Here is an 18,312-nt window from a genome sequence, read left to right on the forward strand (position 1 = left end):
TATATATATATATATATATACATAAAAAAATGAGAATAGAATACAAAATGAGCTCTGGTTGTCATGTGCTAGCAGAACAATGTGTTGATCTTTAGCCCTTGACAAAAGTGCTTATGGATTGCTGACCACTGCTTCAACTCGCACTGGAATGTCAGACATTTTTGACCTAGTTTTGACAAAAGGTAAAAATATAAATGCTCCATTATCCTCAATACATCACTGCAGACCAATTTTAAACCACAAACTTTCGGAAAAAGTCGTTGATTAAAAATGCTCACTATGGTTACTAAACTGAATTTTGATGGATATAAAAGGGTATAATTTATGTGTACTTCTATCAATAGTGACTGTTTTTTCTGTGTGTGAATGTTGATCAAGTAATCAACCAGTATCCAATGAAGTTGTGTCCCGCTCCTGGCCGCTGCTGACAGTGTTTGACCTCAAGACTGACCTTTGTTCCTCCATGTTGTGATTTCAGCAGGTGGGAGGTGTAATGGTGGCCTGCTGAAAGAGACAGACTACATTATCCATGACCACCAGGTAAGGCTCTATTTTAACATACTGCTTACACTTCCCTGATTTCCTCTGTTTCTGTCTTAATGTCATTTCTTTCATCCACAAACAAACAACAATGCCTACATGCCTAGTACATACTGAAGTGTTAATGTTTTACTAATGATTAAGTTAGTTTGGAGAACTTTTTAATGTGGTTTTCAATCATTGTGTCCACCTTTTGCATTTATAGTAAGTAAGTAAAGTTTATTTATACAGCACTTATAAAATCTAACCGCAGTCTTGCTGCCATATACTAATTTTAGCTAATGTTAACTAGCATATCAAACGGAGCTAGTCAGTCTTTCAACGGTTCCGGGACTAGTAAATTAGCACATAGGAGCTACCTGATACAACTGTAACATTACTGCTACTACCACTACTATCTACTATGTAGTTCAAAGTAGTAGTTATTTTGCACTATATTTCATATAAATTGCACCACTCTTCCACATAAAATGTCCAGACTTAGTCCATATCATTTGATTTGATTTATTATTTATCTCGAACAATCAACAATGTAGAAAAACAAAACAAATTAACACCACAAAATTAAAACTCAAACAATCAGAAAAAGACCAAAATAAATAAAAAAGGATAAGTTTGAGAAGAAGCAGGCGGAAGCATACCGGTTATTGGGTCCCGCCCCTATTTCACAATATCATATTATTACAAAACAAATAGATATGCAAATACAGCATACAGTCTTTCAGGTCTTACAATAACTTACAAAGATAAACAACAATGCCTTGACATTACAAATCCATTTCTGTGTTTCGGTCTATTCTTTATTGGTGAAGTATTGATTTCTTTAATCTTATTTTTGAACTGAATGATATCATGGCTCTGTTTGATGTCACTGTTCAGTCCATTTCATAAGGTGAGCCCACAAACTGAAACACAGATCATTTTAATCTCAGTTTGCACAAGAGGTTGTCCTCTTAGATGATATCCCTTGTCTCTTTGATTGAAAATTGCGCGTATGTTACATTGTACATTATTTTATTTAACTTTAAACAAAATTTATGCAGTTTTGAATTTAACAATATCCATAAATTTTAGCAAAAATTCAAAAATGATGATTAGTGTGCTCATAATACCTTGTGTGATTTATTATACTGACACTCGTAAGGTGCTCGTGTAGGCATTTCCCCAAACTTCTACACAATATAACATGTATGGTATATTGGTATGGTACTATGTATCTAGTTTTTCCTCAATATACCAATACTCCTGGCCATTTTCGTGCACAGATATTTAATGTGCGGCTTTGAGCACAGTTTGTGGTCAAGTACGACACCCAGAAATGTAATTTCATAGACTCTTTCAATTATTTTGTTATCAATTACTATTTTAACACCTGAATTTATAGTACGATTTTCAAATATCAGTAATTTAGTTTTGTTCAAGTTTTAACTTATTTGGATTAGACCAACGTTTTAATTTATTAATTTATTGTGTGACCATTTCCAGCATCTGCTGCAAGCCATCCCTATAACAAATAATACTTGTCATAAGCAAAAACAGTACATTTTAGTACGATTGATATTTTACAAATGTCATTTAGGGGGAGGATAAACAGTTTTGGGCTTAATACTAATCCCTGCGGAACGCCACAAGAAATGCTAAGGCTCACTGACCGGTGATTACTTATTTGAATAAACTGACTGCTGTTTTCAGTGTAGTTTTTTATCCAGTTATAGGCCACACCTCTGATATCATACCTTTCCATTTTTTTTAACAGGATTTCGTTGATCAGGATACCGGTCTATAATTTTGTGTTTTGTTTTTTGTGATAACATTTTTTATTTGGAAATTAAGAACAATTACAAACAATACACTGAGACATAAGAATGTCTCCCAGGGCCCAAAAAATACAGAGTGCAAAGACGGAAAGGAGGGAAACCACATGCACAAATAAAAGTAAAGGCTGTAGCACAAAACAACAGCATGGACTTAAAGGATTCAGCAATGCCAGGCCAAGCGTCCAAAGTCCCTCCTGGTGCTCCATTCACGCGAGCCATAGAGCGCTCCATATACACTACATCCAAAAAGAGAAGGGTCAATAGACAAATGGACAAGTCATGAACCGGTTGCAATCATTTTCTTAGCAGCAGTAAATCCAGCAAATAGCACGTTTTTGAGATTTAGAAAGCTGAAAGTCTGACATATCATTTAGAATCAAAACACTGATAATAACAGGTACAGTAACATTAATTAAGACGGAAATTTTTGATGCAATATTGTTCCAGAACTGACCAACAGGGGAGTGCCTACACCCTCTCAAAAGAAATTGCAGAGCAACCAGACATCACTAAGAACTGTAACGTTACAACTGGCCGCTGTTTTGCCTCTGGTTTTGTCCTCTTTCCCCCTGAATAAGGGCCATAATTATCAAACTGTAGTGCTCCAGTCAGTCGGCTACATTGGTGCTATATGTGGGTGTGCTAAGCCAGTCTCTTTGTCTGACAGCCCGCGTGGCTTTCTGTCTCCTTGTGGTGTGTCTCTGCGTGAGTATTTGCGTGGAGGTGATTATTATCGTGTCTGTCGGTGTCTCAGTGTACCCAAAAGGCTGACTCACTGGATGCCACATGTACACGTATACACACATACACACACACACAGTCCCACACACAATCCTACATATCGGGGGCTGAGAAGTACCATCTGTACCAGGGACACGGTCTCCTACGACTGCAGAGCACACGCACACAAACATGCATCGAACACGTCTGCCTCTCTTCCACAGATATACAGGATGGCTTGTCATGCATAAGAGCCGCATCCAGATGATGTTATAAAAACATTATATTATTACATTATTATCAAAAAGTATTTACAGCTGACTTGATGTGTACATAAAATGCATACTTATTATAACTTTAAGGATGCCGGTTTTCTGAGTATGTAATTACATGATCTAAAATTGAATTACCTTAACAGTTTTTTTCACAATATCCATCCATTTACAGAGAAATTTGTATCAACATGCTAAGACTTTTTCAGCTGCTACAAGCTTTTGTTCCACAGTCTCTTAGAAGGTGGCCTCTTGATTTTTGACCTAGACCCTAACTTTAACTCACTTTTTCAGGCACACTAGCAGCTCTTAATACTTCCTATTTTGGCCAAAACACTTAAAAAAAGTACTTTAACTGAACTGAATCTGTCCAAAGAGAGAGATTTCTCCACACAGCCTTAAACCACAAAAACAGACATGTTCAAGCACACTGCCTCCCAGTGTCATACAGACTCCACTGGGCTGCATCCCTGTTCTTTTTCAACACAAAACACATTATCATTGTCACTTGACAATAGACTCCAGATCCACGCTGGTGGTACATACCGCAGATGCCATGCACTTACTTCACCAGCAGATTGGATCTAGCACACACACATCTTTTGTTACTCAAGAGATAGAGTATGATAGCATCACTGATCTTTACCAAGGTAGAGGTGTGATTATGTTCAGATTTTGTTTATATTGTTTTATTTATAATTGTTATGACCATAAAAAACCTCTAACGTCTCAGCATCATTCATGACACATACCCATCCTCCCCACAGTGGCTAATTTTGCCTCCTGTTGTCCTGCTGAGGCAGTGCTTTCTAAATATAACCTCTACGTGTGATTGTGTGCGTGTACTTGCTTGCATGTGTGCGCACTCTTTGGTATTACCTAGTACCGGATGGTTACTTTGTAAAGGAAAAGCTTGAACAAATGTTTCTGTCCTTAGAGAGACCCATTTGAGTTTTTAAAGCCTTGTTTACCTCACAACAAATCTTAGCTGGCTGCCTCTGATCTTAATCCATATAATTATCTTGCTTCTTTTTTATGAAATGTAAGATGGTTAATGTCACCCACTAGACAGGAACTAAAAATATATATTAGCCACATAATTTAGGCTTTATCTATAACCCTATACATGTGTATTATATTGTGATAATATATTATACAAAGTTGGATATTGTTTAAATCTCTTTCTCTCTCCCCACTGTCTAATACTGCATAAACACTATGTACATCCTAGAGTTCAAATAGTCTATGTAGATATTATGCATAATCTATACACAACCTCACAGTGGCTTATATATCATCATACAATCTTCTAATTGTATAAAGTATAATAGAGTTTTTTTCAACAACTTGTAAGACTGCATACAGAATATTACCTCTTTTAATAAACGTTAATTAATGGTTTATAAGCTGCAACTACTTGCTCTAGAGTGGCTAATAAATCATTTAGTAATGCTTTGCAGATCAGTTACTCTATTTATGAAAGCAACTTTGGGGTGGCCATGTAGGTTGTGAAAAGTCTTTAGTAGGCTATTTTCATTTATTTCCTTTATTTATAAGAATGTTAAAAATGGTTTAACTGATCTGTAAATCATTAGGAAATTGTTTATTCATATTGATAAAGCCATTAGTCACACAGCTCATACACCTTAAAGGTGCCTTTTATTATAAAAATGAATCAGGGACAACATGTACACAACAATGTACTAATGTTTCCCAGTACTCCAGTCTTCCAGTAAAGCTTTAGGGTAGGTTTTGTTTATTTTGGAACATTTAGCCTGTAGAGCTGATACCTGGACCTATTTATAGTCCACTAAATCTAATCATAACACAGTGATAGGCTAGGTTTACTGTCTCTGTCTTCCTGTAGTAAAATGGCGTCAGGGGGTAAAACTCTTCCTCATCCAAAAATAGACGTTTACGAAAATATGCTGTGGTGCGGTTCACTTAATCCAACACTCGGTCACGAGTCCCGTACAAATGAACACACGTCAGAAGGAGGTAGGAGAGGCAGCTCCGGTACCAGGATTATGACTCGGTCAGAGGGATAGAGAAAGACAGTTTGGTTTGATTTGGTTTGTGCTCTCAGGGAATTCCGGGGCCGTGGGGTGACGTCACGTGAGTGCACGCCTCTGTTTTCGATGTGTGGCGTGTGTTTGAGTGTGCGTGGCTCTGTCCCTTTAAAACGGAGCTCAGCGCAATACGATCCCTGCCTGGCTACTTCTGTGTGTGAAGCAGAGTGGAAAGGGAGCTCGGCGAGGAGAGATAGCCTACGGAGACCCGGCACAGCGGGACTGTCGCTACAGGGCAAAGACAGCCATCAAACGGAATAATAACCAGAATATAGAGACGACCAAGCCTATCAAGGAGATCAGGTTTCATAGTTGTTTCGAGAGAAGGCGGCGGAGCTGCTCTCCTCAACCGGCTCCTCGGAAATTTCTCTGCAGACCCGGAGCTCCAGACTTGCGGATACAAAGCATACTATAGGAACTGGATTCATAGGCTATTTCTATTTCAAAGGGCTATTTGACTACTGGAGCGTCCATTCACAGGACTTCAGTGAGCGGTGAGTGCTGTGTGAACTGGGAGCATTTAAAGTCCACTCGACTTTGTTTTGGTAGTAAGCAGGCAAGTTAGCGGTCAGTTTTACCACGAGTTAAGTCATTAGATATAGATATGCTGTTTCTTTATGGTTTATTGTTGATTAAAGTGGGAGATGGTGTTATTCATGACAGCAGTTCACCTACGGGATTATTGTAGTTGATCAAAGCGGAACCCTGGATCGTCTATAATCGATGAGGTGGGGGGATTTCGCTGTGCTTTTTCTCAACCACAAGTGACTCTTAAAATCCCACGCGTGCGTGTCTCGATTCGGAGAATTGTTTAGCTCATATTCGCGATTGATCATCTTTACTGGACATGTTTAATCATTCAGTGCACGTGGAGCGGAGTATTTTTTGTAAATTGGCTTTGATGTGAATTTGGGGTTCTTGGGCTTTTTGATGAATGAATCCCATTTTTTAAGGTTTCGTCCCTGGGAAAGCCATCACATTAGGCTACTTCTGTTTGTGTTTCAGCGTAGAAACCATCGTATACATCGCTGGTAATGACACAAAGTATAAAGTAGGCTAGTCATCCTAATATATTCACGGAATGATGATCTAGTCCTCATATTGATGTGGGACACCCCGGATCATAGGTTGGTCTCCAGATCACCCCATGGCTAGAAAAGGGAAGGAGACCTGGAGGACTGGGGGAGAAAATTGCCTGTGTAAGGAGATCTCACGCCATTGTGTGTGTGTGTGTGTAGCCTAGTAGAAGTGGGTGGCTCTCTACCTTGGAGTGGGGGGTGGGCAGGATCACTGAGGTCGGCAGCCGTATAAAGTGAATGGATAGCTGCCCCCTCGCCACCCCCAGTCAAACCTTAGGCACACAAAGAGCCGGATTGAAAGGAAGTGATTTGCATTGCCTCTCGTTTTGGGGGGGAGGGGCGGTGTTTGCGCTGTCCTTTAGGTCTGGGTTTCAGTCAGCCCTTAAAGTCTGACCACATAGTATTGTTTGGTCAACGAGATAGTTAAAGTATTATCACCTTAGAGGGAACTAAGTCCAAACTAAAGTGACTTTTCGTCTTCCGAACACATGTCTGGCGCTCTTATCTCGACCCATGCCCTCCTGTGAGGATAAGAAAGCCAACAGGAGTCAGGTGGCATGTCCCCACAGCGTAATAACACACCCGGGCCGGCTGGCGCGCTTGTCTCTGTTTTATAAAACAGCATGGCGATGTGTAATAAAAATCTAAACAATGGATGGTACACGAGAAGAAAGTCGAGTAGTTTGGGGGCGGTCTTGTCTTGTTGGTCATTAATAACGTTTGACGCCCACAGACGTTAAACGTTACCCACCCGTTTTCGCTGGTCATCGGACAGGCAGTTGATGATCATTTGTGCCTGGCTGGGGGGGGGGTTATTTGTCACTTTATTGCCCACAATAATGGAGCCCAGATCAGGAAGAGCGGAGTGTGCTGGCATGGGGTCGTGAATAAAAACAAGAAAGCCTTTGAAGGTCCACTTCCTATCAATCAGATCGATCGGCATGGAAAGCTGTGGCGTGTTTTGTCTCTACGTTTGATGTCGGAGGTTGTAAAATGCTAAAACTTCAAATCGCCTCACACACACTCTTTCCCGGCTGTGTGCTGCCTTGCTTCTCTCCCCGCCCCCGTCTCGTGATGTCAATAGGAGTGTGTGTGTCAGTGAATGAACAATCGCCGCCCATTTTACTATGAGTAAAGATGAACATGGAGGAATATTAAAGTGATACACACGCGCCATGAGGAGAGAGAAATGATGGAAAGAAAGTTAACAGTTGTCAACAGTGAGTCACACAACTTGAGTATGCAGATGAGGAGTGTGTCAGACTGTGTGTGTGTGTGTGTGTGTTTCAACTTACTTTATTTCCCGAAGGGCAGTTAGGTGTGCCTCAAATATAAACACATATAATACACAGAAATAGCCTACATACAATTCTACACACACTCCAACAGAACTTTGATGTAATTAAGATTTTTCCTTAATGTGTGCGTCTGGCATGATAAATGTTAAGGCTGGACTAAGTGCTTACTCATCTAACACTGCTTTGACAGTTGACGGTGATGAAATAAGCGCTGTGTGTGTGTCTTGGCTGTGTGACAGTCCATCAAATTTTGGGGGGTTCTCCTGCCTCTCATCTGCCTTTGTTGCCTCTAAAACAAAACAAATAGCCCGTGTGTGTGTGTGTGTGTGTGTGTGTGTGTGTGTATGTGTTTCAAAGGGAAGTGGTCATGTCATGGTGAAATGTCTGTCTGTGTGACACCATGCTGTGCAGCCTTTCCAGTAAATGGTGTTGTTTCTCTTCCAGAGAGCAACTCAAACCAAGAGAGAGGGAATGAAGGAGGTGTAAGAAAACATCTGCCCTGCTGACGATTTCTCAAACACTTCCCACACGTCCCAACAGGTCAGGCGTTAAAACACAAGGCCTTCTACGTGCTAGCTGGCAAATTGTTTGGAAAACAGTTAAAAAGAATTTCCCGTCCCTTCAGGGTCACCGGGGTCAAGCAAGTGTGGAATTCCACCATGCACGGTTAGAGTGCTTGCTGTGGATCCTGGTCACATGTGTGGGCCAGACGCAAGCGGAAATCTCTGGTGCTGAATAAGGAAGCCAAAGACTGCATTACATTGAGTGGCCTCTTGAGGCTGGCTCCAAATGTGAGCTGTTGTTTCTGATCCAATGTTAAAATGCCCAACTTTATTAGAGCGGGTATTGGGCTTCATCTACGCTCCAGCTCTCATTTTTAGATTAGCCGACGTCAGGCACTGCCAAGATGGCGACCACTAGGAGCTGGCCATTTTTAGCTTCATTTTGGCTCTTTAGAAATCTATGGGTGACGTCACTATAGCCAGACACCAAAACAAAGGAACAAGCCCATTTCTGTAGGGTTCACAGTAGGCAAAGCAGGACCCTGCTATACTGCAAGACAACCTATTAGGCTTATACATCCATAACTTTAAATATTGGTCAGACATGCAGCTGTGGCCTTGCTGTGTTTTAGACCTGGGGACAGTGAGGAAAAACAGATCAGTGTAATTCAGTCCAGAAGTTGAGGAGTGAAATTAATGAGAACAGGGAAAAAAATGCAACAAGCAAGGGCAAATAGGCTAATGTGGAACATGGCAGCATTTTCATCAGAGAATCAACAATGCTATTAGAATAAGAAAAGAGTGTTATCTGGAGATTGAATCCACCCTGAGTGAATAAAGCAGTGTTAAAGGGTAACAGGGTGTTTATGACCTGTTTAGCCGAGTGAGAGAAAAAAGGAAAGTCTTCCCTCCGAGTTCAGTTCCCCTGTGTTATCTCTGGCGCTAAGCCACTGATGATGATCCCACGGTGGAAGGGGGGTGGTGTTCAAACCTACTGTGTGTTTGTGTGAGTGACTCATATACACAAAGTTTCAGACTCACACACCTTGGAAATAGTTTACTTGCTTCCTTTTTTACCTCCCCTCACCTCCTGTGACTACTTTTACCCACCTTGGCAAAATAAATGGTAACTCAGACAACGAGTAGGCCTGTGTGCATTATGGGAGTCTTCTTTTTTTACATATATGTCTGAAAGACTGGTATTCAAGGAATCTGTAACCAGGCCTTGGATTCTCAGGACTAAATGAACAAACAGCGGAGTCATAACAAAAACAAACAAAAAAAGCCTGCGTCACAGTTGTGATAGTCGAAATGATCTGTGCGTAAATACACCCACAGTACGAACAACGCTGCACCGGCCATCTGTACACAATGCTGTCATTAACTCTGATGCCGATGCATATATAGGACTCACACACATTGTTTTTTGTTATTCGTACACACACACACACGCGTCAGACTGCTGATGAGACATATTGTTGTGTACTATGGAGGAAGAGGCTGTTACGTGAGGTCAGCCTGCCCTGTGTCTCAGTAAACATGTTGATCAGTAAAGACCTCACAAAAACCATGTTATGAATGTGTCCATCTCTGCCTCTCTAGGTTATCGGTGGTTTAATAACTGTTAGTAAAGATGCGACTGGTTCCCTTGGCAACTGTTACCTAGGAAGCAGAGTATCTTGTTGTCTTGTTAAGTGTATTTCTGAGCTTGTGTGTGTGCGCGCAAGTCCTAGATGTAGAATCGAATGACCTGGAGAGACAGAGCCGGATGAGGGAGGGGGATTTTGGTTATTTTTATGAACAGAGGCAGTGTGATGTTTTGTTTTGTCCTGACCTATTCTTAGATTTGTTATTGAAAATTAATTACACAATGAAGCAGAAAGAAAAGTTTGGGGGCTTTTGAGGTTGCTCAAGTGTGGAAATCGAGAGTGACGATGATTAAGTCATTGTCAGTTGTCGCCCACGTCCTCTTAGATTTCCGGTTTGTTGGGATTTACACGCTGTTTTCCTTTCCTTAGAGACACAGGCCAGGTATTAAGTCACACTTTTCTTCTGTCTCACACACACACAGCCAACATATTTTTCATCATTTACTTTTACCAGCGTCAGAGGCAAGTTAATGGTTTAACAAGTCAGTTGACTGTCTTTTTTTTAATGAGGCTTGTGCGAGTCATGAGCTGGACACACGTGCGGTTCCTTCAGGATGACTGTGTGTCTGAGGTGTATTTTAGGACTAGATCCAACCACGTTTTTGAATTGTCAATCTTTGTTTCACATCATCAGAGACTCATTAGTCACTTATGTATTTTATTACAATCCAAATGCTTTTTCAGACACTAAAGCACACTAACAGTTCATATCGTTACAACAGGAAGCCTCAGCCTTCCAACCCCTCCCCAAGGCTCTGTTTCTCTCTCTCACACACATACACACAGCCCCCTCAGGGAGGCCTACTTCCTGTGGTTGTGACGACAGCTTCCTCTCCTCTTCAAGCTCTGTTCCCCTTCACTTTAACGTCACACACATGCATCTGATCTTTCTGTGTGTGTGTGTGTGTGTGTGTGTGTGTGTGTGAGAGAGAGAGAGAGAGAAAGAAAAGGAGATGCACCACACTAACTAACCCAATTGTGTGTTGTCAGTCACAGGCCCAGATGTCAGGGTGGTGAGTGCAGGAGACAAAAGGGGCCTCATGTTTTTCTACCAGCCCCCTTCCTCCTTCTCCTCATCCTGTTTCTTTTCCCCACAAACCGATACAAATGTAGGCCAACTGTTTCTTGTCAGTTTGTAACTGAGGATCCGGAATTCAACATTTTCAATCTTTTTTAGAATTGATGGAAAAAGAGGTGTTGACAAGCCATCCAGTGTGTTGACAGCCATCCACACACAGCCAAAACTAGTCAGCATTTGGTTAGTGGTTGCTGCTAAACTAAAGCTTCTCGCTGTTTTTAAAAGCTACTCAATGTTAAATTAAGAAGTATCGTCAACCCGGCAGTTAAAATGTTAAGATTTGAGATCTTCCTCCCCTTGTGCTTTGACCTGAATGTAGAGCAGATCTACAGAAGTGCACATTTAAGCCAGAGGAGACAAAGTAAGACAAATAAGAGCTTTTATCTGGCCTGTTATGGCGTGCTGCTGAGCGTGAAAGGCCTGGGTGTAACTGGGTTAAGGGTTAGGTCAGAGCTCTGTCCCCTAGAAGAAAGGTTGGGTTGTTGAGATGGATGCTAGCAGGAAATAATCGTCCACCACGTAGGTAAGATGCCTCTGTGTTTGTGTGCCGGTGAAGAAGAAAGCCTGCGTCACCATCTTGGAAAGGCATGCACAACAACTCATGCAAGAAAGACAATTTTACGCTTGTACCAAAGGATTTTTTTGCAGTAAATGCCCTTACTGCCTCCCCTCATCTCCACTCTATTTCCCTCTTATGGCCTCAGTGTGGTTGTCTGGCTGGGGAACAGAGCAGGCCCGTGGTTGGCAGGCAAGAGTGAGGGCGAGTAAATGATGGCTACTGCACAAAGACAGACGTCATCTGAACATCTTCATTTCAGCAATGCGTTTCCCCCCAGCTCATGTTAGTAAAGTCTAAGCAAGTGTCCCTGTGCACAGCCACACGTGTGTGACTTTGGTTTGTGTGTAGCACAAGTTGTAGTTGGTGTGTTTTTGCCAAAGCTCCCTGCTTGGCCCCACCTCCCAGCTGATAGCTGCTGTTGCTGGGACAACTATCTAGCGTTCTTACAAAAACAAGGGTTTTGACAGGAATGGGGAATTTCAATTGAAATTGGACAGTGGGGGAATTTCTGATGTAACAGTGAATTACGTCATCTACTACATCTGTCAGAAATGAAAAAACATATCAGCTGTGTATTCTTCATTCGACTTACCTCACTGTACTCAGCTCTAGAGAGAAACACTATTCAATTCAGATTCAATTTTATATATTTATTATATATATAGCGCTAAATCACAACAACAGTTATCTCATTGCGCTTTTCATAAAGGGCAGTACTAGACCGTACTCTGTGATGTTAACACTACAGCTTGTTGTGGTTTGAGTTTGAAGCTTAAAGCAATCACACTTAAGAACTCGCAGCATTCGGAGTTCCACTGAAGCTGAATATTTGTTTCATCAGTCAAAAATTCTAACTTATGATTGCTCAGCTGTTAAAAGGGATTAACAGATTGATCAACATGTTCACAGAATTTCCCCCATCATTTCCCTTTAATTCTTTTCTCGTCATCACATCCTGTTTGTCTGTCTAAACACACATGCAAAATCAACCCTAGATGCGCACAGCATATGAAACAGAAATGACACAAAGTCTGAGAAATTCCCGCTGTTGTCACACCTGGGGCAGTGCGAAAATACGCCCCCGGTCACCTGACTGTAAGTGGTGTCCCGGGTGGGCGGAGTTTTGGGCCTGCGGTTTGGGGTAAGCCCTTGTGCAGGGCGCTGAGTCATGAGGGGGTTCCCCAAAAACTAAAATGTGCAATGCTCGCAAACACACTCTCACTGTTTTCCTCCGTATACCTACGGTACTGAACCCTAACTCACCACATTTCATCACTTTGGTATCATCTGAAAGAATCCGAGCTGGTATGTAACACTGTCTGCCGTCAGGCGTGTACACTATCTGGTTTCAGAGTACCGAGCTCCTCACACTGTGCTGGTAGAGTAATGTGAGCAACGTGATAGCCAGGGTAGCAACGGGAGTAGCCGACTGTTTGGTCACAGCAGACATAAACACACACCCTGTATAAAATTGGTGATTACAAAACTCGCCACTGTGTCCTCGTTTGCACTCACCAGTCCCAACTAGGTCTCTTGTGAGATTTCTCTTTGTATATCTCTCTTATTTTTCTGATTTCCATGTCACACTTCCATTTCTCCTTTATGCCATGTGTTTTATTTTACTATGTTTGTGGTACTCTTTCACATGTGATAGTTGACTTAGCCGACCAGGCTCTTCCTGTCAGGGCATGATCAGCCTTGTTTGTGTGTCTGTCTGCCTGCCTGTTAAGCTGCACATTGTGTCTGTGTTAGAAGAGCAAGCGAAGGTTAGTCAACAAGAGCCTCTCTCTCCCATCGCTCCCTGCAGATTTTTTTGCCTCTGAGACACCCTCAAGTTTTCCACGCTGCTGTGAAACCACGTGCCACCTCAGAAGTCAGAAGGGTTTAGTGACCTGTCTAGAAAGTCAGAAAGCAGCAGGACAAAGAGGTTGTCGGTTCATGTTGAAAGCAAAGACCACCCTCAGCCCTGAATTATATCATGTGTTTTAAAGCTTCGTATATCATCATACTTCTGAGTATTGTGTTCGCTTGGCTTCACGTTGTTTTAATGACAGCTTGACATGAATGTTTTTGTCTTCTTTGTCTTTCAGGGTTGCGGAGCCCCAGAGAGATGATTGGCAGCCAAAGCTAAGACATAACACAACTGTGAATCAATAACTTGGTGCTACTCTAAAAGGTAAGCTCAGCATGAGTATGTGTGTGTGTGTCAGTTTGTCTTAAAGCATGTGGTGTGCAGCCTTGACAGTAAATGCCAGCCTATCTTTGCATAGCAGCAGAGCCTGTTGGATGATGATCCAAGTGAGTCAAAAGGGAAGAGAAAGAGAGTGTGTGTTAGTGTAAGTGTGGGTGGGTGGGGTAGGACTGTAACAATACACCAAACACATGACATTGTTTTGTCAGTGCTTACATCCCCCTTTGCAACACAGTAATGCAGACACCTTATTTATTGATATTGATTGATTTCGATGTTGATTAATCTAACACCAAAGATTCTTTTGTACCGTGGAATAATGTTTCCAAAATAGTTTCAGGGGTTAATTAAGTTGTTGGAATGAGACACGAGAATAATGGTAATGGTAACAGTAATGTACAATTCAGCTCCCAACCTGTAGGGGGTACAAAGAGAAAAAGTGCTTTGCTACCTAGCTACTGTAAAGGTGCTGATTGACAAGTAGCTAATGCTAATGTAATTCTTAGTGGGTAACGTAAGATTACGATACCGTTCAACACGCGCATTTATTTTTAGTATGATTGCTTTGACCACGGTAATCATTAACGTTAACTGTATAGAAAGATGACTAATCTAATGGTAATTTAACTAGCTAGCACACCCGTCTTCTGCTTCAGTCTCCCGGCGCTGCAAGGCTTCAGTCGTCATGAGAGCTGACAGCAGCCCCAGGGACACATCCATTCCACAGTCAACCCTCAGCCAGCTAGCCGCCATCCAGGTCAGCACTTAACTCCGGTGCACTGAACCGTCGGGAAACGGGTCCAGGCACCCGAGCAGCCACTCGTAACGTTAGCTACACCTCCGTTAGCGTTAACTGTGCCCCCCCCCCCCCCTTTGTTTTTAGCCGTCATTACAGTTAGCTAAATTTACCTGACAAAACAGGAACAAGGCACCAAAAGGACTACTAGTAATTTACAGATGTGGTAGCATTAGATCTGGATGGGAAGGATAACTCTGGGAGTTGGAAGGGATGTGGGGTCGGCCTTCTCACTCCGCGACCCAGGTTTGTGTAACCGAGTGTTGCAATTTCGGTTTTATGTCCCATATCGTTACAGCCCTAGTGTGTTGCGATTGAAATATTCCAACTGGGCTTAACATAGAGACAGAGACATTCAGAGGTGGTGGGAGGAAGAAAGGCAGAGAAGAGGAACTGGTGGGAGGAAGGACTGCGTATGACCAGAGCTAATTTAGGAAAACTGGTGGAAGACTGAGCAAGAGAAATGAATCATAACCTGCGTGTGCATGTCCGTTACTCTCAAACTAATGTATAATACATCACTTTAAAAAAAAAGTTATCATTATGTGTCTTTAACATTTGGAGACATAATGCATAAATTGGAGACTTGCACATACAGGTTATGATTCATTTCTCTTACCATTGAACAACTTGTTACTTTTATCTTACGCTTTCACTGTGATGGAAATCAAATATATCCAATTTCTTTGAACTGGTGTCATCCAAATTAAGAGTGAAGTAATCGGGAGATTAAGTTGGGAGATTGTTATTTTTGGATAAATCATCTTTAGTATAACAATTTAACAGAGATGGCAAAACATTCTGATTTTAAATAACTGCATCTGTTACATCTTCAGTGCAACAGCAGTGGGGATTGTGTGTAGGTGCCTAATACATACTCTCTCAGGTTTAGTCAGGGATCTCTTTTGTTGTCTTTTTTTAATCAAGGTACATGCACATCTTTGTATCTTGACACATTCTGTCTGTTGTATTGTGTATGTGTGTGGGGTGTTTCAAAAAGCAGGAAGGGGAGGGAGTTATCTCTCAGCCTCTTTTATGTTTGCCCCTCAACCGTTTTTCTTTGTTGTCTCTGTGTATGTGTGTGTGGTAAGGTGTGTGGGCGTTTTCATGGCACTGTTCATACTCTCCTCTCCACCTCCCTCCATCCCTTCCTTCTTCTCCATCTTTTTTCTTTAATCTATCCTTCCATCCTGTTCAGACCGTCTGTCGCTGCTGCCCCCCTCCCTCTCTATCATTCCTGCCTTAATGAGATTAAACCTTAGTCTATCCACCGGGCATGCACACACTTTATATATACACCATTCAGAGCACTGCAGCACGCACACTCTCTCTCTCATCTACTTAAGAGACCACAGTATTCTCCTCGCACAGGCAGACACAAGCATGCAGTTTGCACACTTGGCATTGCTTCCAACACTACACACTCCCACAGACACACTTGGCATGTGACCAAGGCCTCTCACTCTTAGTCTTTCCCTCTGTCCGTTGTTATCAGGAGGCCCCTGGTAAGGATTACGGTAACCCCAGGTCTGTCCTCATAGGTGAGCTCCTTACTGAGCCATCTGGGCCTCACTAATAATTCTAGTTTGTTCCAAGTGGCTAACTGACGCCTCTTACTGGCTGACTGACTCATAGCAACCAGCTACAGACAAAGATCATCATGATTTAAGTCTTCAAGTCAATTAAAGTTATTCTAATCTTGGAATGTCTAAACAAAAACAGAATCAGATGGAACTTTAGTGGTGGGAATTAGATGTTAATAAGCGTACATAAAAGGGTTTAATTAAGGGTTTCTCTCTAGCCACAGTAAGCTCTGCATTGCCCTATTTTCAACTTGCACCACCTATATAATAGAGAGCCCATTGGCATTTATTGGATTTTCAGTGTATCTCTTTCTTACTTGTTCTCATATAGATACTCTCCTGTTCTTTTCTCTCTCACACTGTAGCTAACAGGCTTTGGGGCTCTTGGTGCAAAAGACAGAGGAGTCGGACAGTACAGATATTGTCAGTGTTGGAGTGAGGCCCTCTCTGTGCTGCAGTGGAGGGCTTCACAGACACAGCTAGTCTGGTGAGTAAGAGCTTTCTAATGCACTTTAATAACATTCACTGACAGACTGTTGTAAGTATATGATATACAGTACATACTGATTTTAATGGTTTTTATAACAGTAACACATATGATCATATTTTCTCTTTATTAAGATATTTAATGATAACCTTAAAGTCATAATACTAACATTCGCAGGCTGGATGCATCACGCAGTAGAGCAGTTTGGCGGGCGTGGCACACGGGATTCCTTCCATCTGGACGGACTCAACCGGGGACCATGGACTCCCGTGGGCGGCCGCGCCTGGCAGCCACCTGCCAGGTCTGTGTCCATAGCAACACACACAATCTCTTGCAAACCTCTGTTAACTTTAATCTTTAATCAGCTTTTTAAGTTTCCCGTTATTATAACGAAACTGAAGTAAAAGCGCAAATGTTCTTAACAACCTTGGTGTAAAAACTGCTAGGAAATGTCATCCGACTGTACCATGTGTTATGTCTCTCTTAATCTGCAGGTGTTCGCCTGGAATAAACCACCAGCTCCTTTCACATCTACCTCCTGGTCCTATGGGCGGACTGAACCATCCCAGTAAATTCTTTAGTAATGGGTGAGTCAAAAGAACATTTAGAAAGTGATGTGATGATGCAAGCTTGTGTTGTAATCAAGATCTGTTTTTTGTTAGTTTGTTGTAATAAATTTGAACCCTTTTTGTCTTCTTTTTGCTGTCCAGGCCCATGCGAGGATGTGAAAAAATTGAGCTCCCACAGCCAATGTTACCAGGTCTGCAGAAGGAGCAGCAGAGACCTCCTCCTCATCATCATCATCTTCACCCTCCACCTCCCCACAGAGCATGGGAGCAACTAAGTCAGCTGTATGAATCCCATCTCGCTCCTCAAGGACATCCTGTTGTGCCACTGCCCAATGAGCACACACTACGACCCCATAATGGAGGCTATGCAGGCAGCGGCGGCCCTCCCCTCAACCCCCATCTTCCCCCCAACAGGCCAAACCAACTGCTGAAGGTCAGTGAGAATATTACAGGTGATATGGTGGTGGTAGATTTACGTAATGGAGTTAAACAGTTTATGTTAGATTGAAAAACTGACTCCGTTCACTGTTTCTGTGTTGTCTTTACTGTCTGCTTTAGTTTGGGGGTCCTCAGGAGCAGCATGTTCCCCGGGGTCCACCATTGCTGGGAGATGAGATGTGGGCTCAGGTGCAGCAGGTAGGAGCTCTTTAATTGGCTATGGTCATGTTTCATCATCCATATAGACACAGAACAATCTCTGTTCTGGCTGTCGTTCCTGCTGCAACCAGACAGATGAAAGACGTACTCAATTCAAAGCCCCTGTCACTGAGCTTTAGCTGAATATTTCAGCAATGGAATATTTTTGAACCGATACTGCTGTAGTTGGACTAGTTATCTTCAGCTGCCACAGTACTGATCCTTTCATTTTTCTGTTCACAGCAGAGGGGCTACCCAGGGAAGATGCTAGGGGGTCAGCTAAAGAGGCCAGGCCCTCCATTGGGAGAGCACTCGGTTATCCAGCACACCCCTCTACCATCCGTGCACCCGTCCTCCCACCCAGCTGCAGAGGACTGTCCAAGCCCCAGCAAGAGAAAAAAGAGTTTGGATCAGGTATCAGACAGGAATTAAAATTTTGTATTATACCAAAACAGCCATTGTATAA

General features: G+C 42.3%; 1 protein-coding gene across 5 annotated transcripts in view; it reads left to right on the forward strand.

Moving 5' to 3' along the window:
- The window catches only part of kdm6ba (lysine (K)-specific demethylase 6B, a), a 96,775-nt gene that overhangs the window by 67,400 nt on the left and 11,063 nt on the right, over window positions 1-18,312 (forward strand). For 3 of the 5 annotated variants that reach the window (XM_034856942.1, XM_034856943.1, XM_034856944.1), the window contains 8 exons: window positions 479-540; window positions 13,675-13,760; window positions 16,520-16,641; window positions 16,819-16,942; window positions 17,136-17,228; window positions 17,352-17,643; window positions 17,769-17,846; window positions 18,090-18,260. In XM_034856942.1, coding sequence (XP_034712833.1) covers window positions 16,824-16,942; window positions 17,136-17,228; window positions 17,352-17,643; window positions 17,769-17,846; window positions 18,090-18,260 — 753 coding nt within the window. In that variant the 5' untranslated portion in view covers window positions 479-540; window positions 13,675-13,760; window positions 16,520-16,641; window positions 16,819-16,823. Of the gene's footprint in view, window positions 1-478; window positions 541-5,558; window positions 5,913-8,239; window positions 8,336-13,674; window positions 13,761-16,519; window positions 16,642-16,818; window positions 16,943-17,135; window positions 17,229-17,351; window positions 17,644-17,768; window positions 17,847-18,089; window positions 18,261-18,312 lie in introns of those variants that run through there. The other 2 variants (XM_034856946.1, XM_034856945.1) reach the window with 2 other exon arrangements.

This window comes from Etheostoma cragini, chromosome 19 (assembly GCF_013103735.1).
Source record: "Etheostoma cragini isolate CJK2018 chromosome 19, CSU_Ecrag_1.0, whole genome shotgun sequence".
NCBI classification, from domain to species: Eukaryota; Metazoa; Chordata; class Actinopteri; order Perciformes; family Percidae; genus Etheostoma; species Etheostoma cragini.